General features: G+C 39.4%; 1 protein-coding gene across 4 annotated transcripts in view; it reads right to left on the reverse strand.

The window, feature by feature from the left end:
* Positions 1–1229: 1229 nt before the first annotated feature.
* Positions 1230–19082, reverse strand: part of DNAI4 (dynein axonemal intermediate chain 4) — a 68383-nt gene continuing 50530 nt past the window's right edge. For all 4 annotated transcript variants that reach the window (XM_053590461.1, XM_053590463.1, XM_053590462.1 and 1 more), the window contains 8 exons: positions 16448–16534; positions 15162–15313; positions 12702–12859; positions 12298–12422; positions 10764–10862; positions 9212–9438; positions 7026–7182; positions 1230–3614 (listed from right to left, as the gene is read on the reverse strand). In XM_053590461.1, coding sequence (XP_053446436.1) covers positions 3564–3614; positions 7026–7182; positions 9212–9438; positions 10764–10862; positions 12298–12422; positions 12702–12859; positions 15162–15313; positions 16448–16534 — 1056 coding nt within the window. In that variant the 3' untranslated portion in view covers positions 1230–3563. The remainder of the gene's footprint in view (positions 3615–7025; positions 7183–9211; positions 9439–10763; positions 10863–12297; positions 12423–12701; positions 12860–15161; positions 15314–16447; positions 16535–19082) is intronic.

Genomic DNA, 19082 nt, shown 5'->3' on the forward strand with positions numbered 1-19082 from the left:
CATAACCATTTCACAATGTGTGCATACGTAAAATCATCCCTTATACATCTGAATTGTATTTGTCAACTATACCTTAGGAAAGCTGGGAAAACGTGCAAAACAGATACACTCAAAATAAGATTAGCGAGTGAAACGTTTTTAAAATATATGTTAGAAAACAATGCTGCTGTGTAAAGCAGTCTCTGTTCTTGTTACTTGAATTTTTAGAAATACTCAACACATAAATGACATATGTTATTAATTTAGAACATTCAATACAAGTACAATCAGTGAGTTCTGATGGAAAACCCCCCAAAGTCTTGGGCCCTTTGTTCCTCCTGGTAGCGTGATGACATGTCTTTTAATAGTTGGCTGACTCAAAGACAATACAGATGTGGCGAAAGTACATTTTTCATGACTTGCTCTGGATGGCACATAAATGTCTCGTCCATTTAAAAAAAGCAGTGCTCATTTTTATAAGATTCATAATAACGTCGTTTGTGTTCCAACTTAATGGACACGTTGCACTTTCTGTTTAACCCAGGAATTAGTTTCCTGTAAACTGTCAGCCTTTTAGTTTTATCAACAAATGGTAGGTTAACCTAAGAAAATGAAAGTTAATAGGCTAGTAAATGTTCTATGTATTCGAGGATGGATTTGAAGGTTGTACAAAATCCTGAACAAACAAGACAGAAAGCCTAAGTATCGTGTAAGGGAAAAACGGAGTCATGAGCACAGTCAGCAGGAGGAGCCGGCCTGGCGGGGACCCAGCCCACCACAAAGGACCAGGAGGCTTCGGGTTGGCATGTGGACGTGGCTCTGGGGCGATGAGAGGGAGAGCTGCCGCTGTCGAGTGCCAGCTGTGTACCAGGCACCGGGCCAGTGCTTCACCTTGGAGACACACTGTCCCCAAACAGCCGGTGGGAACCAGGCTCACGAAGTAGCAGCAACACTCACCAAAAGAAAGGGGTCGTAGATTAGTTTTTTTAGTTTTGTCTTGAGGGAAACATTGATTTTATATTGTTTTAGGACAAAGAAAGCTACGGCAATGTTCGTTAACTTTACAGACTAATTCAGTGTTCTGTGTGTTTGCCATAGGCACAATGTTTTACCCTCTATGATATTAAGAAATTACATTTGTAAGAATGGACCGTCTCATGGTAGGGGACAAAGATGAAGTCATTTCCTGTTAATTTGATCATTTATTCAACAGGCGTTTGTCATATCGCTGCTCTGTCTAGTTGCCGGGAACCACATGACTGCACTGTCCCTGCCCTGGGGGCCGGCGCTGAGCACTGCAGGTGCGAGTCTCCGGGACTCTGCCATCTGAGGGAGACAAGCCATCTCCAGGACTCTGCTGGTTCCTGACCACACAGCTCCCTCCTGCTCAGCTGGAAATAAACAACACACAGAACAAGCGGGTGCTTCGCAGGCTTGGTCTCCCCCAACCCAAAGTAACTCCCTTGACGTCACTACAGCGTCTCACTCCGTGCCAAGGCCCTTCTGTCATCAGAGTTGGGGTCAGTCCCAGCGGTTCTTTGCCACTGCCGCGCGGCATTCATTGGATGGGGATGGTTTTCAAAGCTGAGTTCTTTTTCAAGTCTTAGTTCCCAGAAAATGCACTCTAGAATCAGGACAGGGGTCTGCTCTCTGCTGGGGACCCTGAGACCCTTCTCTTCCTCGTCCCCCACGCCCAAGGAAACTTCACACTTTACGTTCAAGATGCCCGGTCTGTGTCCCGAACGTTTTTCCTAAGTCTTACGCTTTTGTAAAACAAAAGTCACTGATTTACTATCACTTTATGTGTCTCCTTAAACTAATGAGCATAGAGCTGCCAATTTGAGAGGAGAGGTAATGAAAACCAAGGATGAAAACATAAATCTCTAACTGTGATCTGGAGGAGTGCGATCAGGGAACTGCACCGGGGCTTGAGAACACGGAGGGCCAAGCTCAGTGTGGCTGGTTGGGAGGACTTGGGGAGCTCAGGGAGGGCTCTTCTGAGAAGGTGAGGACGAACTGAGCAAGAGTTACCATGCTGACGAGGGAGGAAGATGTTCCTAACAGAAGGGCAAGGCCCCTCGGAGAACACCTAGAAACACCAAGTTCACGGGCACTGTCACTTAGGATAAAGCCTTAATTATGGAAAACGATTGATTGAGGCGAGGAGTTCAAGAGTATCCTGACCAATATTGTGAAACCCCATCTCTGCAGAAATAAATAAATAAAAATAATACATAAAAAAGGAACACAGGTTTTTCAGTTAAGTCAGGTTTTTATTTTCTTACACAAATCATGGAAAGTCCAATCTTTCAGAGAGACAAAGGCAGAGATAATCACAATGACTTACACCCTGGAACATAAATGACCTTGTAACCCAACCTGAGCTCAGAATCCACCTAGAACTTGCCTTGCTTTTGTTTATTTACTTTTTTGCAGTTTTTAAATTTTTTTGGCTGGGACTGGGTTTGAACCCGCTACCTCCGGCATATGGGGCCAGCGCCCGACTCCTTTGAGCCACAGGCGCCACCCCACCTTGCTTTTGTTTAAAGGGGGGCTCCGAGGAAATGGAGATTGTGAAGCAGTAGTGAAAGGTGGTTTCCATTACGATCACACTGATTGCATTCTCAGTTTGTAACAGATGCGCGTTTTCCCAGAGAGTTTAGTGCCTGTCATCCGCCCCAGCCCGTCCTCCCCGCTCAGTGCTCCATAGACCAGGCGGCAGCCTCCTGCAGTCTCAGTTAACAAACCCACTACTCATGCAGGGAGGAAGGCCAGCCGCAGGGATGGGCGGTCACCCGTCTGCAGCCCACAGCCTCACCTCCATCTCACAGCTTTACTCAGAACCTTCCATAACATAACATCTTGATATGGCCTAGGAATCAGAGACCTGTTTCCTCTCTGTGTCCATTTCATTTGGGCTTAAAATCCAAAGCAGATTCTAGGCATGTGGGGTGGGGGTGGGGTGCCCTGATGCGTCCCAGAGTAACTTTTCTCTTTGAATTGGGAATGTGACGCCCACTGGCCAGAAAATACCGTCCTGGTATTTGCTGCCGTGTCTTTTGCCTGTCAAATTGTTTAAGGAAGTGATATGGCTGTAGCTCTCAGATGTAGGATGAAATTCTGATTCAAAGTTGGGTAGGAAAATCCCCTGTTCTCATCATGCTAGCAAAAGGCATAATTACACAGCCTGCTAAATAGCTTGGAAAGCGGAAGTTTTAAAAGTCAATGGAATTTTGTCTTATGAAGATTTCACTTTAGTAGTAGTTTCTAAGTTTTCCTTCTAAAGGAATAATAATTTTCTAGCCTATTTGAACTTTTTATAGCTACATATATGTACTTATATGGACTTGGTATATGACCAAACAGTGGGAATATCTTCAGAAAAATGTTAAAAATTCTAACAAAACTCACTCTTAATTAGAATAACTTTTAGCTTAGATCGCAAACTAACTGAGCATCTCTAAAATAAAAGTTCATTAAGTTTATACCAAATTAAGTGGAAGTTATACAATATGGACTATTGGATATTAAACATCATTCCTTTTTCTTTAAACAACAACAAAAAAGACATTAGGAATGAGGAATCATCCCGGCTGGTTTGACTTGGATCCAAGCACAGCATTTATTATATCTCCCTAGAAAGGAAAAAAGTCACAAAATTATAATGCAATGACATAAAAATTAAAAGGTAAAGCAGTCTTTAAAACATCATGTAAAAGTTTTAAGTCAGTGACCCACATATAAAGGGCCCCCAGCAAGACGGTGAAAAGGAAACAGACAGAGGCAGGTTTAAACAGTAACAGTCACTCCCGGGAAAGGCTGTTTGAATGAAGTTTGATAAATCATTTTATAAGGACCAGTAAGAGGGCAATTTTGGCAGCTCTGATTTAGCATTAATGCTTAGACCTGAGTTTTCTCATTTGTAGAGACCTGTTAAACTTAATGATACCTTCTATTTTTTTTTATTTTGAGATAGTCTGTCTGTATCACCCTGGGTAGAGTGCTGTGACTGACGTCATAGCTCACAGCAACCTCAAACTCCCAGGCTCCAGCAGTCCTCTTGACTCGGCTTCCTGAATACTGGGTAGCCAGGACTACAGGTGCCCGCCACAAAGACTAGCTAGTTTTTCCATTTTTAGGAGAAGCAGTGGTCTCACTCAGGCTGGTCTCAAACTCCTGAGCTCAAGCGATCCTTCCAAAGTGCTAGGACTACCGGTGTGAGCCACTGCACCGGCCCCATCTGTGCCTTTACTACAAAGTGTCTGGATATAGGCACATTCTGTCTGTCATCCCGAATCTTGAAATACACTTCTCTCAGAATTTTTAGCTACATAAATTGTAGCATATTGTACTTACCTTCCTGAAATTTGCTTTTTCTCATTTAACACTGTGTTTTTAGATTTACTCAAAATTTGTTCTATTAACAAATATGTATCATTTAAATTTCTGCAGTGTAATCACACACATGAAAAGGACGTATTTTATTTATCCAGTCCTCCCCTGATGATCATTTAGGCTGTTTCCAACTTATCAATACATAAACAAAACCACTATGAACACTGTTTTCTCATTAGCATGTTTTTCTACATAATTACCAATAAGTTAAAGCCCTAAAAAGATTGACTCAGATCTATCATTTAAACATCTATAAGGGTGGTAGTCCTGAGGAATAGAAAAACTGCAACAATTTAGAAGGACACAGTAAATAAACGGAGTAATCTAGTGGTACAGTGACAGGCAGGGCTGCCGACTTCCCTGAGAAGTGGGGGACTTGGGTCCTATGAAACTAGGACTTTGGGGACATGGGCCAGGAGACAGTCCTATCCGGACCACACCAGCAAGTCTTGTGTAAAAGAGGGCTCAGCTGAGCGGTGGAGGTAGTTAAGGAAGTCCTCTTAAAATGACTGAGGCTTCAGATCTCATTCCTTAGCCAAAATCTAAGTCTTTATGCATCTCAATCAGTTGAGAAAATAATCTCCAAAAGTACTTATGATATTGCTCCTTTTTGTCCTTGGAAGAATAAGCATTAGGAAGAGAAACCATGCGGCAAATCAAACAGGCAAGTTTACTATTCTCTGCATTAAAGAATTTGTACATATTTGATATTTTAAATATTCATTATATATAAGAGTATTTACCATATTAGATTGTCAGATAAACAATCTAATTGATTCTTCTATTAATGTGTAATTTATGTAGAGTTGTGATCATAGATTGAATTCTTATTAATCTGTAAACAGCACTGGAACATTTAAGAAAATTTGATTCATCACATTTAAAATTATTAATTTATGAAATTAATATGAACTCCTTAAGTATCTGAGATTTATTCATCCATCAGACAACTAAGGTACTTAAAAATCTAATATATTAAACTTAATAAATGAGACTTAAAATATTTTTTCAATTTTAACTTGCAAATACTTAAAAGTATACATTAAAATCTGCTAGCCTTATAAACAGAAAAATAAAATATATAATCTAAATGAGAAAACTTAGGGTGAGCTTTCTTTTTCATTTTATAATATATAATTTGAATATAAATGTTTTACATTGAAGTAGACAGATTAATCTTTTCTATGTATAAAGACTACCTTACAGAACATTAGAAATAAATACAGGAAAACATTTACATCTTACACACGTCTTCCGGTGCACACGGGTAACGTATGATTTTCTGTGGCTTACATGGCATTTGAACTTCTGTTTTATTGAAATGCTCCCCAAAGAGACTACTATAATTTATATTCTTATGAGAACAGGGAACTTTTAGGGAGTTCCTAATTCCCTACAACTTAGGTAGTATTTGATATTTTAATTTTTGCAAATCCAATTAGTGTGAACTAGTGTCTTACATAGTTTTTATTATAACAGCATATTTCCTCATTACTAGTGATGAGTGTTATTTCATAAGTTTACCTGACATTCTAGTTCCTTCTTCTGTGAATTACTATTTTATATATTTTCCCATTTAAAAAATTGAATTGTTTGACTTTTTCTTATTGCTTTATTAAAGTTCTTTATATATACTAGCTATTAAATGTCTGTTATATATGTTGGAAATCTCTTCTTCCAATCTGCTACTTTTAACTTGATGTGCAAAATCCTGAATAGAAAACTTTAGTGGTGACATAACAATCACATGAAGAGGAGCCAAGCTCTGCCAAGAGCTTAACTACGTGCAGCAAAAATGGTAATTAACTCATTTAATTTTTCCAACAACCTTTTATTAATGTTTTTAATAAAATATTTTTAATGAGACATATGAGAATGCTATCAAATTTTAATTCCATTTAACACTACTTTTACTTTTTTAGTTACTAACAGGGTTGGATTTTAAAATGTATTTACTAGTCATTTTTTGTTAATGATCTGCTCCTGACCCTTGCTGATTCTTCTACTGAAATATGTTTTTTTCTTAGTGATTTGTGCATATTTTTAATGTTTTTAACGTGTTGATAATATTTGTGGTCATATTCACAACATTACTGCTTGCAATGGCAATTTAAATATAAGAAACAAAGAAAAACTTGAAAAGCTATTTTTAAAATAATAGGCATCTAATGATAATGAGTTGCCTGTCAAAGTTTGACAACAAAACTTTTATGTTTGCACATCAGAGTAAGAGAATAGGATAATGCCATCAGAAAATGCTTATCTTCAGGAACATTGGCCAGTACTGAAAAATATGATCATTTCAGGTAAAAATCTTTGTATATACATGGCAATATGCAGAAAACTTATTTCGTTTATAAAGATATTATGAAGTCCCAAATACAACTAGGCACAATTTTAAGTTCTTCCATATAATGTTTATAATTATTATGCTCAGTAATACTGTTATTCTCACTATTCACAGACAAGGAAAGTGAGGCTGGAAGAGACTCAGCCCAGCAGGTGCCTGGCCTTGCAGGTGGCCACTCTAGGGCCCCTGTGTTCAAAAGAACATCCCTGCTAAAGACTCATAAGAAGTTAAATCCTTCACAGGCTACAAAAGTACAACTGAATAGACTTACAGAATGACTGTTTTTACTTTTGTGTCTTACCCGGCCAGAATCCAGAGCAACAGGCATATTTCTCAGTTCATACACAGCGACTTGCCCATCACTGTCACCCACCAGGAGGCAATCTGTTTGCTTGGCAAAGAGGATGGTTGTGAACTTGATTCCAGGATTAGCAACCTTCACAATCAGAGGATCCAAACTGTAATGCAATATTTTATTTGTGAATTCAGTTATTTATTTATTTATTTATTTTGGGACCGAGTCTCACTATACCACCCTCAGTAGAGTGCTGTGATGTCACAGCTCACAGCAACCTCAAACTCTTGGGCTTAATAGATTCCTTTCTCTCAGCCTCCCAAGTAGCTGGGACTACAGGTGCCCGCCACAAGGCCTGGCTATTTTTTTTTTTTTTTTTTTTTGCAGTTGCCATTGTTGTTTAGCTGGCCCGGGCTGGGTTCAAACCCACCAGCCTCAGTGTATGTGGCTGACGCCGTAACCACTGTGCTACAGCGCCATTTTAATATACAGACTAAGACAAGTTTGAGATTTCTTTTTTATTTCATATAACAAAACCCAAAATCCTCTTTAAGTGTTTCCAAACTCAAAATAACTACTTCTCATTCCTTACTTACCTCCATTTCTTCAATGCACTAAATTCAACCCGGTAAATTAAAGTGACTCACAGCTAAGATGTAAGTAAACTTATGAACTCTGGTGACAGCTGTTTTTTTGTCAACTTGGCTCACCTATGGTGCCTCTGTTGTTCAGCTGCAGGCTAATCTACACCTTGCTGTGAGGGTATTTTTTTAGATGGGATTAACATTTAAATCAGTAAAATTTGAATAAAGATGACTACCCTTCTCAGTATTGCTAGGCTGCACCCACTTAGGTGACTTAAGAGAAAAGACTGAGGTCGCCCGGAGGGGAATAGCATTCTGCCCACGTGAGGCCTTTGGACTCAAGACTGCAGCGGGATCTTGTGGAAGTTCCAGATGCCTGAAGACTTCAGACTTCCAGAACCTGCAATCATGTGAGCCAATTCCTTAAAATAAAACTCTCTGAATATAGACACTGACAATAATACAGATTATAGATAAGATAAACAGACACATACTATTGTTTGCGTTTCTCTGGAAAACCCTGACAAACACAACTTCTTAAATAATAACTGCCTTATAACAGCAGAATGTTTTGATTCAAATGATGCTCTGAAACACAAAGGTGCATTCTGAACTAGAACTTTTTAAATCTTGCTCATCTAAAGCAATCCAGCTAATGCCCTCAAAAAAGAACACAGTAGCCACTTTGTACACTGTTCCTTTAAAGAAGCATTGTCCTGGGAACTACAGTTTTTCCAGAAAAATTAAAATCAGAGTTGGGATTATTTAAGTAGCCACTTTATGTGTTAGTCGCCTTATACTAAAAACTAAATTGTTTTGTGATGTAATCCTTGATTTTTAATTAATATTGTATTACAGAACAAACCGTGACAAAATTTTAAAGTTACTGAATGATTAACTTCTAGGAAAAAATTTTACCATGAAGAATAAACCCATTGAATTTTATGCCGTTTATTTTAAACCAGAATGTATTTTCCAGCTCCCTCTGCTAATAACTAGTACAAAGACCTATGATATTCCCCAGCTGAGTAAGGTCATTTAATATTTTACTTGGGAATTGTGATAACGTCATATTAAGAAGCCTGCATTGAGATGACCCTCCCATAACCTTGGGGTGACATCTTAAAGCTCTCATTTTACTTAAGTTCATATTCCTTTGAGTATGTTTTGAAATGAGGTAATAGAATACTATTACGAAAATAATTATTTTGTCCCCTTTCTTTATCTATTGTAGAGAATCCTTAGTTAAGAATATAATCATGCCTAAAAAAAAAAAGAAAGTCACAAGAATATAATCATGCCTTGTTTTATTCCTCCATAAACCAGGCAGTAAGAATCCAAGAATTCCAGAATTTATAGGATAGCTTCCTGTAAAAGTTTGAGAAGATGAAATTAGATAAATGAATTAGGTAAATTACATATGGTGTAAGTAATTAACATTCGTGCAGCATCCCAGCATGTATATTTTTCGTGGGCTCTCATAATATAAACGATTGCATCTGTTTAAGTAACTATAACTCTCTCTAACTGATGCCAAAAATGGTCAGGTATCATTTCGTTTGAATTGCTTCTACTAGAAATGTCCCCAGAAGAAATACTAACACTTACGTGCTGATGTGAAGGTCCCAAATCTCCACTCTACTTTCATTTGCAGCTGCAAATATGTAGGATGACTTTGGAGACCAGGCAACATCGTAAATGACATGAGTAGTTGGGTAAAAACTCAAAAACGGCTTGGTGCTCTCCTGCTGCCAAATTAGGACACCCCAGTCTGCAGAGCAGCTGAGAAACACGTCAGGACAAAACAGGTTCCAGGTTACTTTATACACTGGACCCTAGAAGTGAAAAAAAAAAAAAACCCACTTAGGTAGATAATATTTAACATCTTATTTTTATTTATTTATTTTTAAGAGCCAGAGTCTCACTTTGTCGCCCTTGGCAGAGTACTGTGGCATCACAGCTCACAGCAACCTCCAGCTCTTGGGTTTAGGCGATTCTCTTGCCTCAGCCTCCTGAGTAGCTGGGACTACAGGCGCCCACCACGGCACTCAGCTATTCTTTGTTGCAGTTTGGCTGGGGCCGGGTTTGAACCCGCCACCTTCGGTATATGGGGCTGGCTCCTACTCACTGAGCCATAGGCGCCGCCCTACACCTTATATTTTAAATTCAACGAGCAAATTAAACATACTAAAAGATTTCTAGAGGATTATCATGCCTTTTCTTTTATTTTATTACTTTATTTCATTGCATTGCATTTTAATTTTGAGACAGGGTCTTGCTCTGTTGCCCAGGGTAGAGTGCAGTGGTACCGTCATAGTTCACAGCAACCTCAGCCTCTTGGGCACCAGTGATCTTCCTGGCTCAGCATTCTCAGTAGCTGAACTACAGGCAACTGTCCCAATGCCTGTTTAATTTTTTTATTTCTTGTACAGATGGGGTCTCCCTATGTTGCCCTGCCTTCAAGCCATCTTCCCGCCTTCCCAAAGTCTAAGATTACAGGCATGAACCCCCACACATGCCACCATCCGCGTGTGGGTGTTGTTATAGTTGACAGTAATATGATAAATTCAATCTTCTGTACATTACTCCACATAGAGACGTAAAAAATGGGTGTTAAATATTCAGTAAGTATTAGCATGTATTGTACATACTTATTTTTAAATAATAGAAAACATTAAGAAGAAAAGGAATGAGGGAGAAAAATAAATAAAATTAATGGCACAATCATAAAAAGATAGAGCGCACGTGCCTATAGGCCCACTACTTGGGACACTGAGGTGAAAGGATCCCTTGAGCCCAGATCAAGGTCATGTGGGCAAGGTAGCAAGACTCGAGGCTCTTAAAAAAAGAAAGAAAGAACAGGCATGAACAAGAGACGATTTTACTTTGAGATAAGCAAAGTCTTTCAGAAATAAATAAAAATTGTGACTTCTAGAACTTGCAAAAAGAACTCAAGGATATTTAGAAGCCAAATAAAATGCCCACATGTTATTGGTAGCTCCCCTGGAAGAAAACACCTACTTCAAGCTGGTATTGTTGTAGTAAGTCTGAAGTTTTAAATTTATTTGTAGGTTGAATATAATAATATTAATGATATCATTTTTTTCAGAAATGCTACAAGATAAATTAAACTTTCCATACCTATTATAATTAAACTAACCTTATGCCCTCTGTAGGTATCTAGATATTGTTCATTATAGGAACAAGAACATTTGTGAATATAACCTTCTTCAGTGCCAACCAAATAGATGTTTGTGTCCTACAACGGGAGAGAGCAAAGTGCGTATTAGCAGGTGTGCTGAGTAAAAGGCCAGACAAGTCAGGACCTCGCACATCACGGCAAGAGCCCAAACCAGAAATACCACCTGGGAGTCAGGTGACTTTGACTTTTTCTTCTACCTGAAGACCATTATGCAAAAGAAAATACCGTCTTGTCCTTTGCTAGAATAGAGGGTAGCATTTAATATATAGTCTAGAAATTACATAGAAGAACTTTGACTTACAATGATGAAGAAACGTTCGGACATTAGAGCTGCTTGACAATGCCACAGCAGTGCAGGAGACAGTGAGGGAATAGTAAGCTCCTTTACGTCCAAGGACACTTCTAGGACACCAAGCTGTTTCCCCAACTCGGCGTGATTGGCATTTTGGATATAATTCTTAGTTGGGGGCTGTGTGGGAGCAAGGCGGCAGTGGCTGTCCGTCCTCTGTGAGACACTGTCACTATTCCCCCCGCCCCCGCCCCCGCCCACACTGAGAACTACATTTCTAGAGTCAAAGTGAAGTTGGATTATGGGAACTTGAGAGTGACGGCAGAAGATGGCTGAAGTAATTAAATAATAAGGGCTTGGATTATATTAGCACCAGAAGGCTTGGACTAGCAGCAAAGGTCTGATAAGACTTAAGCATCATTTGGGTAACACAGTAGAAGAGAGAAGGGGCTGAGAGAGTTCCGGTTTGGATCCTGGGGTGAACGATGGTCTCATGTGTGAGATGATCGTGCTGCACGTAACAGAAAACATGGTTAAAAGAATTAGAAAGAGTAGAACTTTGGTAGCCGTGCTCTGATCTAATTCTGATCTTGACAACCTGAGGACTTGGGAGAACGCGGAGGGCCCGCTGTCCTGGTGCAGGCTTCTGTCAGTGTAACGCAGCCACAGAGCAGCCAAGGGGGCAAGGAGAGGCAAGTTTAATTTTTCAAGTTAAACATGAAGTTGTAAAGAGAATCCTCTCGGAGTTCTTCAGGAATCTGTGCCTTTCATCCATCCGGAAAAGCGGATGAAAGTCAGGAAAGCCCGGGGTTGGGGGCTCTCCTGTCCCTTAGGGCGGCAGCTATGCCTGTGTTTATGTTTTCACTTATAAAGCATAGTAATTTTTAAAAATAAAAACTAGCTTTACTGGGATATAATTCACATATCATACAATTCACCCACGTAAAGTACACAATCCGATGTTTTAGTGTTTGCAGAGTTCTGCAGTCATCACCCAAGCAGACACTCCATCGCTCCTCCCACTCCCACCTCCGCCACCCCCAGCCCCAGACAATCACTTCACTATTTTCTGTCTCTGCGTATCAGGCACAATCTTCATTAACATGCTGACACTTTGTCTTGTTTTATATCTCGATACACTTCAAGTTTTGAACATTGTTATGTGCAAGTAGCAAATAATGGACTGAACTGTTAATAGTCTACCTTGGGGTGGAAAGCAAAGCACATCCCGGGTGCCTGCCGGGATATCAGAGCCACCTCACCCTTCTTCTCCTTTTCAGCTCCTTTTTTATTGCTGCCAGCAGTGGTCCGCTTTAAACGCATCAAATCTTAAAGAAACAAAATATACGCCTTTTTACTTACCACCTGAAAAGATACTGCAAATATCATGTGTGTTTCTTCCGCAGACGGTATCCTCATTCCTGCCACCTCCCACATGTGCTTAGGTTAAGATTAGCAAATACTACAACTAGATGCTCAGGGAAACAATGACCAAGGCTAGTTTGACAAACTCAAAATTTGTCACCTTCCACACTCGACTCAACTAGGAATTTCTAAATCAACACATGACAAGAACAAGATAATTTGATTTTTTTTTTTCTTTTTACCATGACAGTCCAGTCCTTTCCGTATCACCCATTTGCAGATTCTCCCGTCGGCGGAGATAGAAACTAGTATTTCTCTTTTGTCTTCGCCTGTGGTGCCTCGATCTTGTTCTATCCACTGTAGTTGCCATATAGGTCCCAGATGCTTCTGAGGTGATTCACTGAGTTAGGGAGGAATAATCAATAGAGAATCATCAGAATGAGCTTTTAAAGGCCTTAGAGTGTAAGTGATAAGGACGGATCCCTAGAGGATCAAGACCTACTTAAATAATGACGCTTTTATTGCTCAAAACTGGACTTTTATTTTAAATATTTTGAAAAATAGGAAAGACAATCAATCTGCCACCTAGTGTTCACTGCTGTTTTTCTTGCTTCTTTGACTGGCCCTTAATTATATTAGCTATCATAACTGGAACACAACAGCAAATATTTTATTTATTTCAGGATCTACTTTCTTAGGCCGTCCACTCTCTCTTAGTTTAGTTGCATCAATTCGGACTTTGGCAACCATCACCCAACAAACAAACTCCATAATTTTACTTTATTTTAGATACATTCTTTTTATAAAGACTTTTTTCATGGCTTAAATCAATCAGTCATTTTAAATCTTATGTAGGTAAACTTCTTTTATTTCCAAACTTCTTATTGGATTGATTCTGTGAACAGAGATTTAAATTTTTTCTGAAAGATGAAAATCACTTATCAGATTACCAATTCTCTCCTCTCAGATTAGTGGTTTCTGTTTTGAACTCCTTGACTTTTTATACAAACCTCCAGTGCAATAGCTCTGAATATTATGAAAATCATAGATGTCTTTGATTATTTGGTAAAAATTCTGACCCTCTTTCCAGAAACAAGCACGAAGGCCCATGCAGATGATTCCAGGTTAGGGCTAAGAACCTGCATTAATGATTATTTCCTATTCCAGCTTAGTTTATTCAAACACTGATACAAACATATCCATCACTTCATTTTAGACCCACTGGTATCTTGCTCATTACAAAACCCTGATCTATTTGAATACCTTTAATCTTTTGATTTTTTCAATCTATAACCCTTTCATTTGTTCGTTAATCTTCAGACATTTACTGTACTCAGGCTACAGGGCAAAATTGTGCGACACGTGGAGGAAAAAGCTAAGAGTTGACCCTTGCTCTTAAGAAGGTTACGCTCTCCTCAGGAAGATAAGCGAGGTCTGACAATTAAGTTCACAAACTCGGCCTATATCCTTTGTTGTTGAATATCACTATGGTCACCTTCAAAGTTCTCCCCTTGGGAAGCCATGCACCCATGCTAGCACCTAGTCCTCCCTTCAAAGAAATTTTAGAACTCTTTTTCTGGAATTGAAACTGTCATCATAGTACCCTTGATGTCCTGAATGTCATCAAAATGTCTTCCTTTCCACTATTTCCTTTATTTTCAGGTAAAGAAAAAAGTCATTGAAGGCCAGATCAGGAGAGTACCGAGGGTGGTTCAATACAGTTATTTGTTTACTGGCTAAAAAAAATCCCTCACAGATGGTGTCGTGTGAGCAGGTGCCTTGTTGTGGTGCAAGCGCCATGAGTTGTTAGCCAAGATTTTTCAGTTAAGATTTTCCTGTTTCTCTTGAGCACAATCTGCTGTGCTTCTCGCAGTCAGCCAATGATTTTGATGCACAATTTGATGAATTTTTGTAATGGTTTCATTAGTTCTGCTCATTACTGGCTGTCCTGACCCCTCTACATCAGTGACATTTTCTCTCCCCTCAGAAAAACGTTTAATCTGTTTGTACCCTGCTATTTTCTTCACAGCATCATCCCCATAAACTTAGACTAACATGTCCCTGATTTCCCTTCCTTTCCTGCCACGTGTAATGAGAAATTTATGAATGTTTGTTTGTTGCTCTAATTCAAGATCTGACATTCTGGAGATGGCTCACAAAAACACACAACAATAATGAACACCCCTCAGCAAGACGCTGCCACACAGCAATGTGAATAAAACTGTGAGACACTGATATATACTTAGTTTATAAGTATAAACTTATAAACCTTACTGAGCTGTTTGCACAGTATTGCTGACATAAATGCCCTGGGGCAAGTTTGAGAACTCACTCGTCAGACCTCAGAGATACAGTTGACATGAGGGTGACAGTGTTGTGCTGCAGGTATGCAGAGGATGCACAAAGGCTCAAAAGAGAAGATTCCCTAGAGAAGATGACACCAAATGATAACTCAAGACAAGCATAAACTGTTTTTTTTTTTAAAGAAATGCCAAAAGAAGTTTGTTGGTGAAGTGGGCAGAAATCAAGCAGATATGATGACAGAGCCTTCCAGCTCTAGAGAATGTAAAGAATTATTAAATGTTTCAAAAATAAAGCCTCTGCTCTCAATAACAACATAACTTACTCAAAACTTAACAATGTTAGAGTAAGTCTTCCTGGAAAAGCAAATCTCATGTACTTGTCTAACCCTGGGTCCTCACCTGCTGTCCAAGACGGGGATGTTAACAGTGCTCTGCACATTGTAAATGGCGACTGTGCCGTTGTAGTAGCCAACCGCTAAAAGGTTAGGTGCTCCGATGGAAAAATCCAAAGCAGTAACTCCAAAGGGACTCTGGTAAATACGCTCTGGCCACTAAATAAAAAAAAAAAATAACTATATTAAATTCCATCTTGTATTGCAGACCACCGTAGGGCAGGATATGATGGTGGCCGAGAGCTTCTGGTGGCAGTGGGCGTGTGAGACAGTCCACACTCAGTCCTTCCTTCTTCCCAGACCTCGGTGTGGGGAGAACTAAATTTCAGCTAGCCTTGTCCTCACCCTGCATTCTCAGCACTCAGGGTGTCTACAGTAATCACAGTATTTGATGGTCTTTCAGCAAGATCAGCACCATAGATCATCCACGTCTATCTTCTTTTGACCAAAAATGGGTAATGAACAAATCACTGAGTACAGATTCCTGCCTCCGAGTGCTTGTTTCAGGGGCTCTGCTGGCTAATTTCCTCTCAACAATGAATAGACGAGGCCCCAAGGCCCTCTAGGGTCCTCTGCTCTACAGCCCATCCAGAGTTGTCTAATCTAAAGCCCTTCTTGCTTCTAACCACTCCCATGAAAAAAGGACAAGCTCCCCACGGGGAGTTCTGTGTCATTCCCTCCTCATTTACAACTGCCTCTTTCTTTCTGTTCTGTCCCCAAACTCACCTCCTGCCAGACTGGGGCTATTCATAAAGATTTTAATCATTTTTATACGCTCTTCTGGCCCTTCTCTTAAGTTTTCCACTTCACATTTCAGTTGTGCATTAAAACTAAACGTAAAACTAGTTTAAAGGAAAAGACTGACTAGGACATTTCAACATCAATAAGAAAATACTGTAATTCTTATTCGTTCTCTTTGAAGACTTCAGTCTACTCTGTATTGGTTGAGGATAGCAGAGATCAGGTGATAAGGACCTATTCACGTGTTAATAAACAAGCATTTTAAAAAACATGTAATTTTCAAAGGATTTCTACTTGCAGATTCATCCTGTTTATAATTATCTATGAGAATCAGTAACGGTTTAACCACACCATCAAATCTAACAGCATGTAGTATATGCTCAAAAAATATTTGCTGAATGGATTCATAAAGGACTTCTCTCTACCCTACGTTGATAAGAACAAATTGTAACTGTTATGATTTGTTTAATTGTTACATACAATTATGTATTTTATGAGAATTTTTGTCACCAGCTACTAAATAAACATGCTTCGTATTTCTGTTTGGGTTACCATGGGATTCTTTATTGACCAACAGCAAGCCAGCCCTCTTTTTTGTTCTTTAAATCCAAAGTGCCCATAACCAACAGCCAAAAGGTCCTGAAAACAAGAAAAATACATTTAAAATGAGAGGATGGCGTGAAAATATTGGCAAATATATAAGGACACATATTAATGAACTGTGTTAAGAACAGCAGTAAGACATTTTAACAGACGGGGTAACTCCCAGCATACCATCTGTTTTTACTCTATACCTCCATTTTCCTAAGCAAATCAAATTAGTCAATATCATGGTTCTTGTTTTCAGACTGAAGAATAAGAATCTAAAAAGAATCTATGTGTAAGAAGTTCTTTTACATATTGGGTAATTCCCCAAGATTGTATGATTATCTTATGGACTTTGAAGATGACCTAATTATTTCAAATGTAAAATAAAAGACACTTAAGTTAAAGGTGTGTTCTATGGACTGAATCATGTTGCTTCCCTCAATCCATATGCTGAAGTCCTAACTCCTAATATGATTGTATTTGGAGGCAGGGCTTTTAGGAGGTAACTGAGGTTAAATGAGGTCACAAGGGTGGGGCCCTGCTCCAGTAGGTTGGTGGCTTCATAAGAAGAGAAAGAGACCCTGTTGTGGAGGACACAGCAGCCTGCAGGCCTAGAGAGCTCCCACCAGGAACTGAGCTGGTCACACCTCCATCGTGGCCTTCAGGGACTCCGGATCCACGGGGAGTAAATTGCTGTTGTTTAAGCCTTCCACTCTGTGAGATCTATGGCAGCCCAAGCTGAAACTAATACAGCAGGACGTTTCAAGAGATGCATGTGCCAAGTACACGTAGACAAAAGTTTAATGACTGGGAGGGAGGCAGAGAAGGGAAGAGGGAGGGATGGGCATGCTCCCAGCTAAGGGCCCAGTGTAGAGGCACATGGCACAGCCCCAGGTGAGGGGCGCACTACAACGTGCACTTTACCTAACAAATGCACACAATGTTAACCTCATCATCTGTACACGCATACTAACTGGAAATAAAAAACCAACAGAAGTTTAATGATTGACAAAACTCTGCCTCTTCTTTGTAATCAGAGTACTTTTATTTTTAAAATACCATATTTTCCTGTCAACACCTTATGTTCTGACCAACTCTCTCTCCACAATTTCTGCTGTCTTAGAAACACTCCCCTTCCCACCCTGACACTGGCACTCCCCACCCATCCCTTCCAGACCACAATTTTCTCTAGAAACATTCAAGAGCTTCTCTTGCATCTTGCCACAGCACGATGTATTTCCTTACCACAGCACACTGGAAATTTTTATACGGGCAGGTCTATGTGTGACTTAATTATTTCTGTGTCCCCAGTGCCTTAACAGTATGCCAGGCACAGGGCGAACGGTCAATAAGCATTTGCAGAACGAATTAATAAATATTATAGACACTGTCTACAATATGTTTGTGTTTAGCTTCATTCAAAATGACTTCCCTTAATGTCAATAGCAATATATTAATTTTTAAAATGCCAGTATATTCAGTTTCTAAAGATCTTTCATATGTCTTTGTTACAGACTATTATTGGTTTATTAAATCCCACTTACCAACAAGGTTTTCCTAAATATGGTCCTATAAATACAAATCCATAGTAAAAGTACTTTATTTTGTTAAAAAATACACGATTATTAATAAAATAATGTGTTATTTAGGTTTCAAAAATGATTACAGAATTTCTGGTTTCTAATAACCATGAAAATTATCAAGTGGCACAGGGCAGGTGCTAAGCATGGCAATAAAATGGTAAGGCTGATTCTTAAACATACATAATACAATATAACTTAAACAGACAGATTAGGCCTCATCACTTTAAAAGTATACTAAAGATTTATTCCAACGATCTGCTATCACCTAAAAGGCTCTTGGAATCACTGATTGGGAAACTCCTTTAGAACCAGTTTATAAAAACACACACACACAGGAAAAAGTTGGTCTTCTTACTCCATAATCATCTCTTTTTACAAGCACACGCAGCGTCCTCTGCCTTGATGGTCCATCTTATCTGTGTCAGGATGACTTTCGGCAGTGTAGCACTTCAGAGCAAGAACTGGATCTAGATTCTGTACTGTCCTCTAGTTGCGTCACTTTGGGAAAATTTGTTGTTCTTTTTAGCCTTCAGTTTCTTCTCAATATAATGATGAGAATAACAATCCCTAACAGAGGGTTGTTTTTGTATCAGTAAAACATAGTGCCTGGTAATACTCAGTGCTGGCTTAAGCATTTGCTAACATTAGTGGTGTTAGTATTTTAAGGAGTCTCACAATTATTTTTCACATTCTTCCAAATATGAATACACAGAGAAAAATACAGATTCAGATACATGAGTTCTGATTCATGTCAAAATAACCACACACTATCTTTTTTTTTTTTTTTGAGACAGAGTCTTCCTATGTCGCCCTCTGTAGAGTGCCGTAGCGTCACAGCTCACAGCAACCTCAAACTCCTGTGCTGAAGCAATTCTCTTGACTCGGCCTCCCACGTAGCTGGGACTACAGGCACCCACAACAATGCCCGGACATTTTTTTGTTGCAGTTGTTTAGGTAGGCTGGGCCATGTTTGAACCTGCCACCCTCGGTGTGTGTGGCTGGTGCTGTAACCACTG

The sequence above is a fragment of the Nycticebus coucang genome, chromosome 5, assembly GCF_027406575.1.
Source record: "Nycticebus coucang isolate mNycCou1 chromosome 5, mNycCou1.pri, whole genome shotgun sequence".
Classification (NCBI taxonomy): domain Eukaryota; kingdom Metazoa; phylum Chordata; class Mammalia; order Primates; family Lorisidae; genus Nycticebus; species Nycticebus coucang.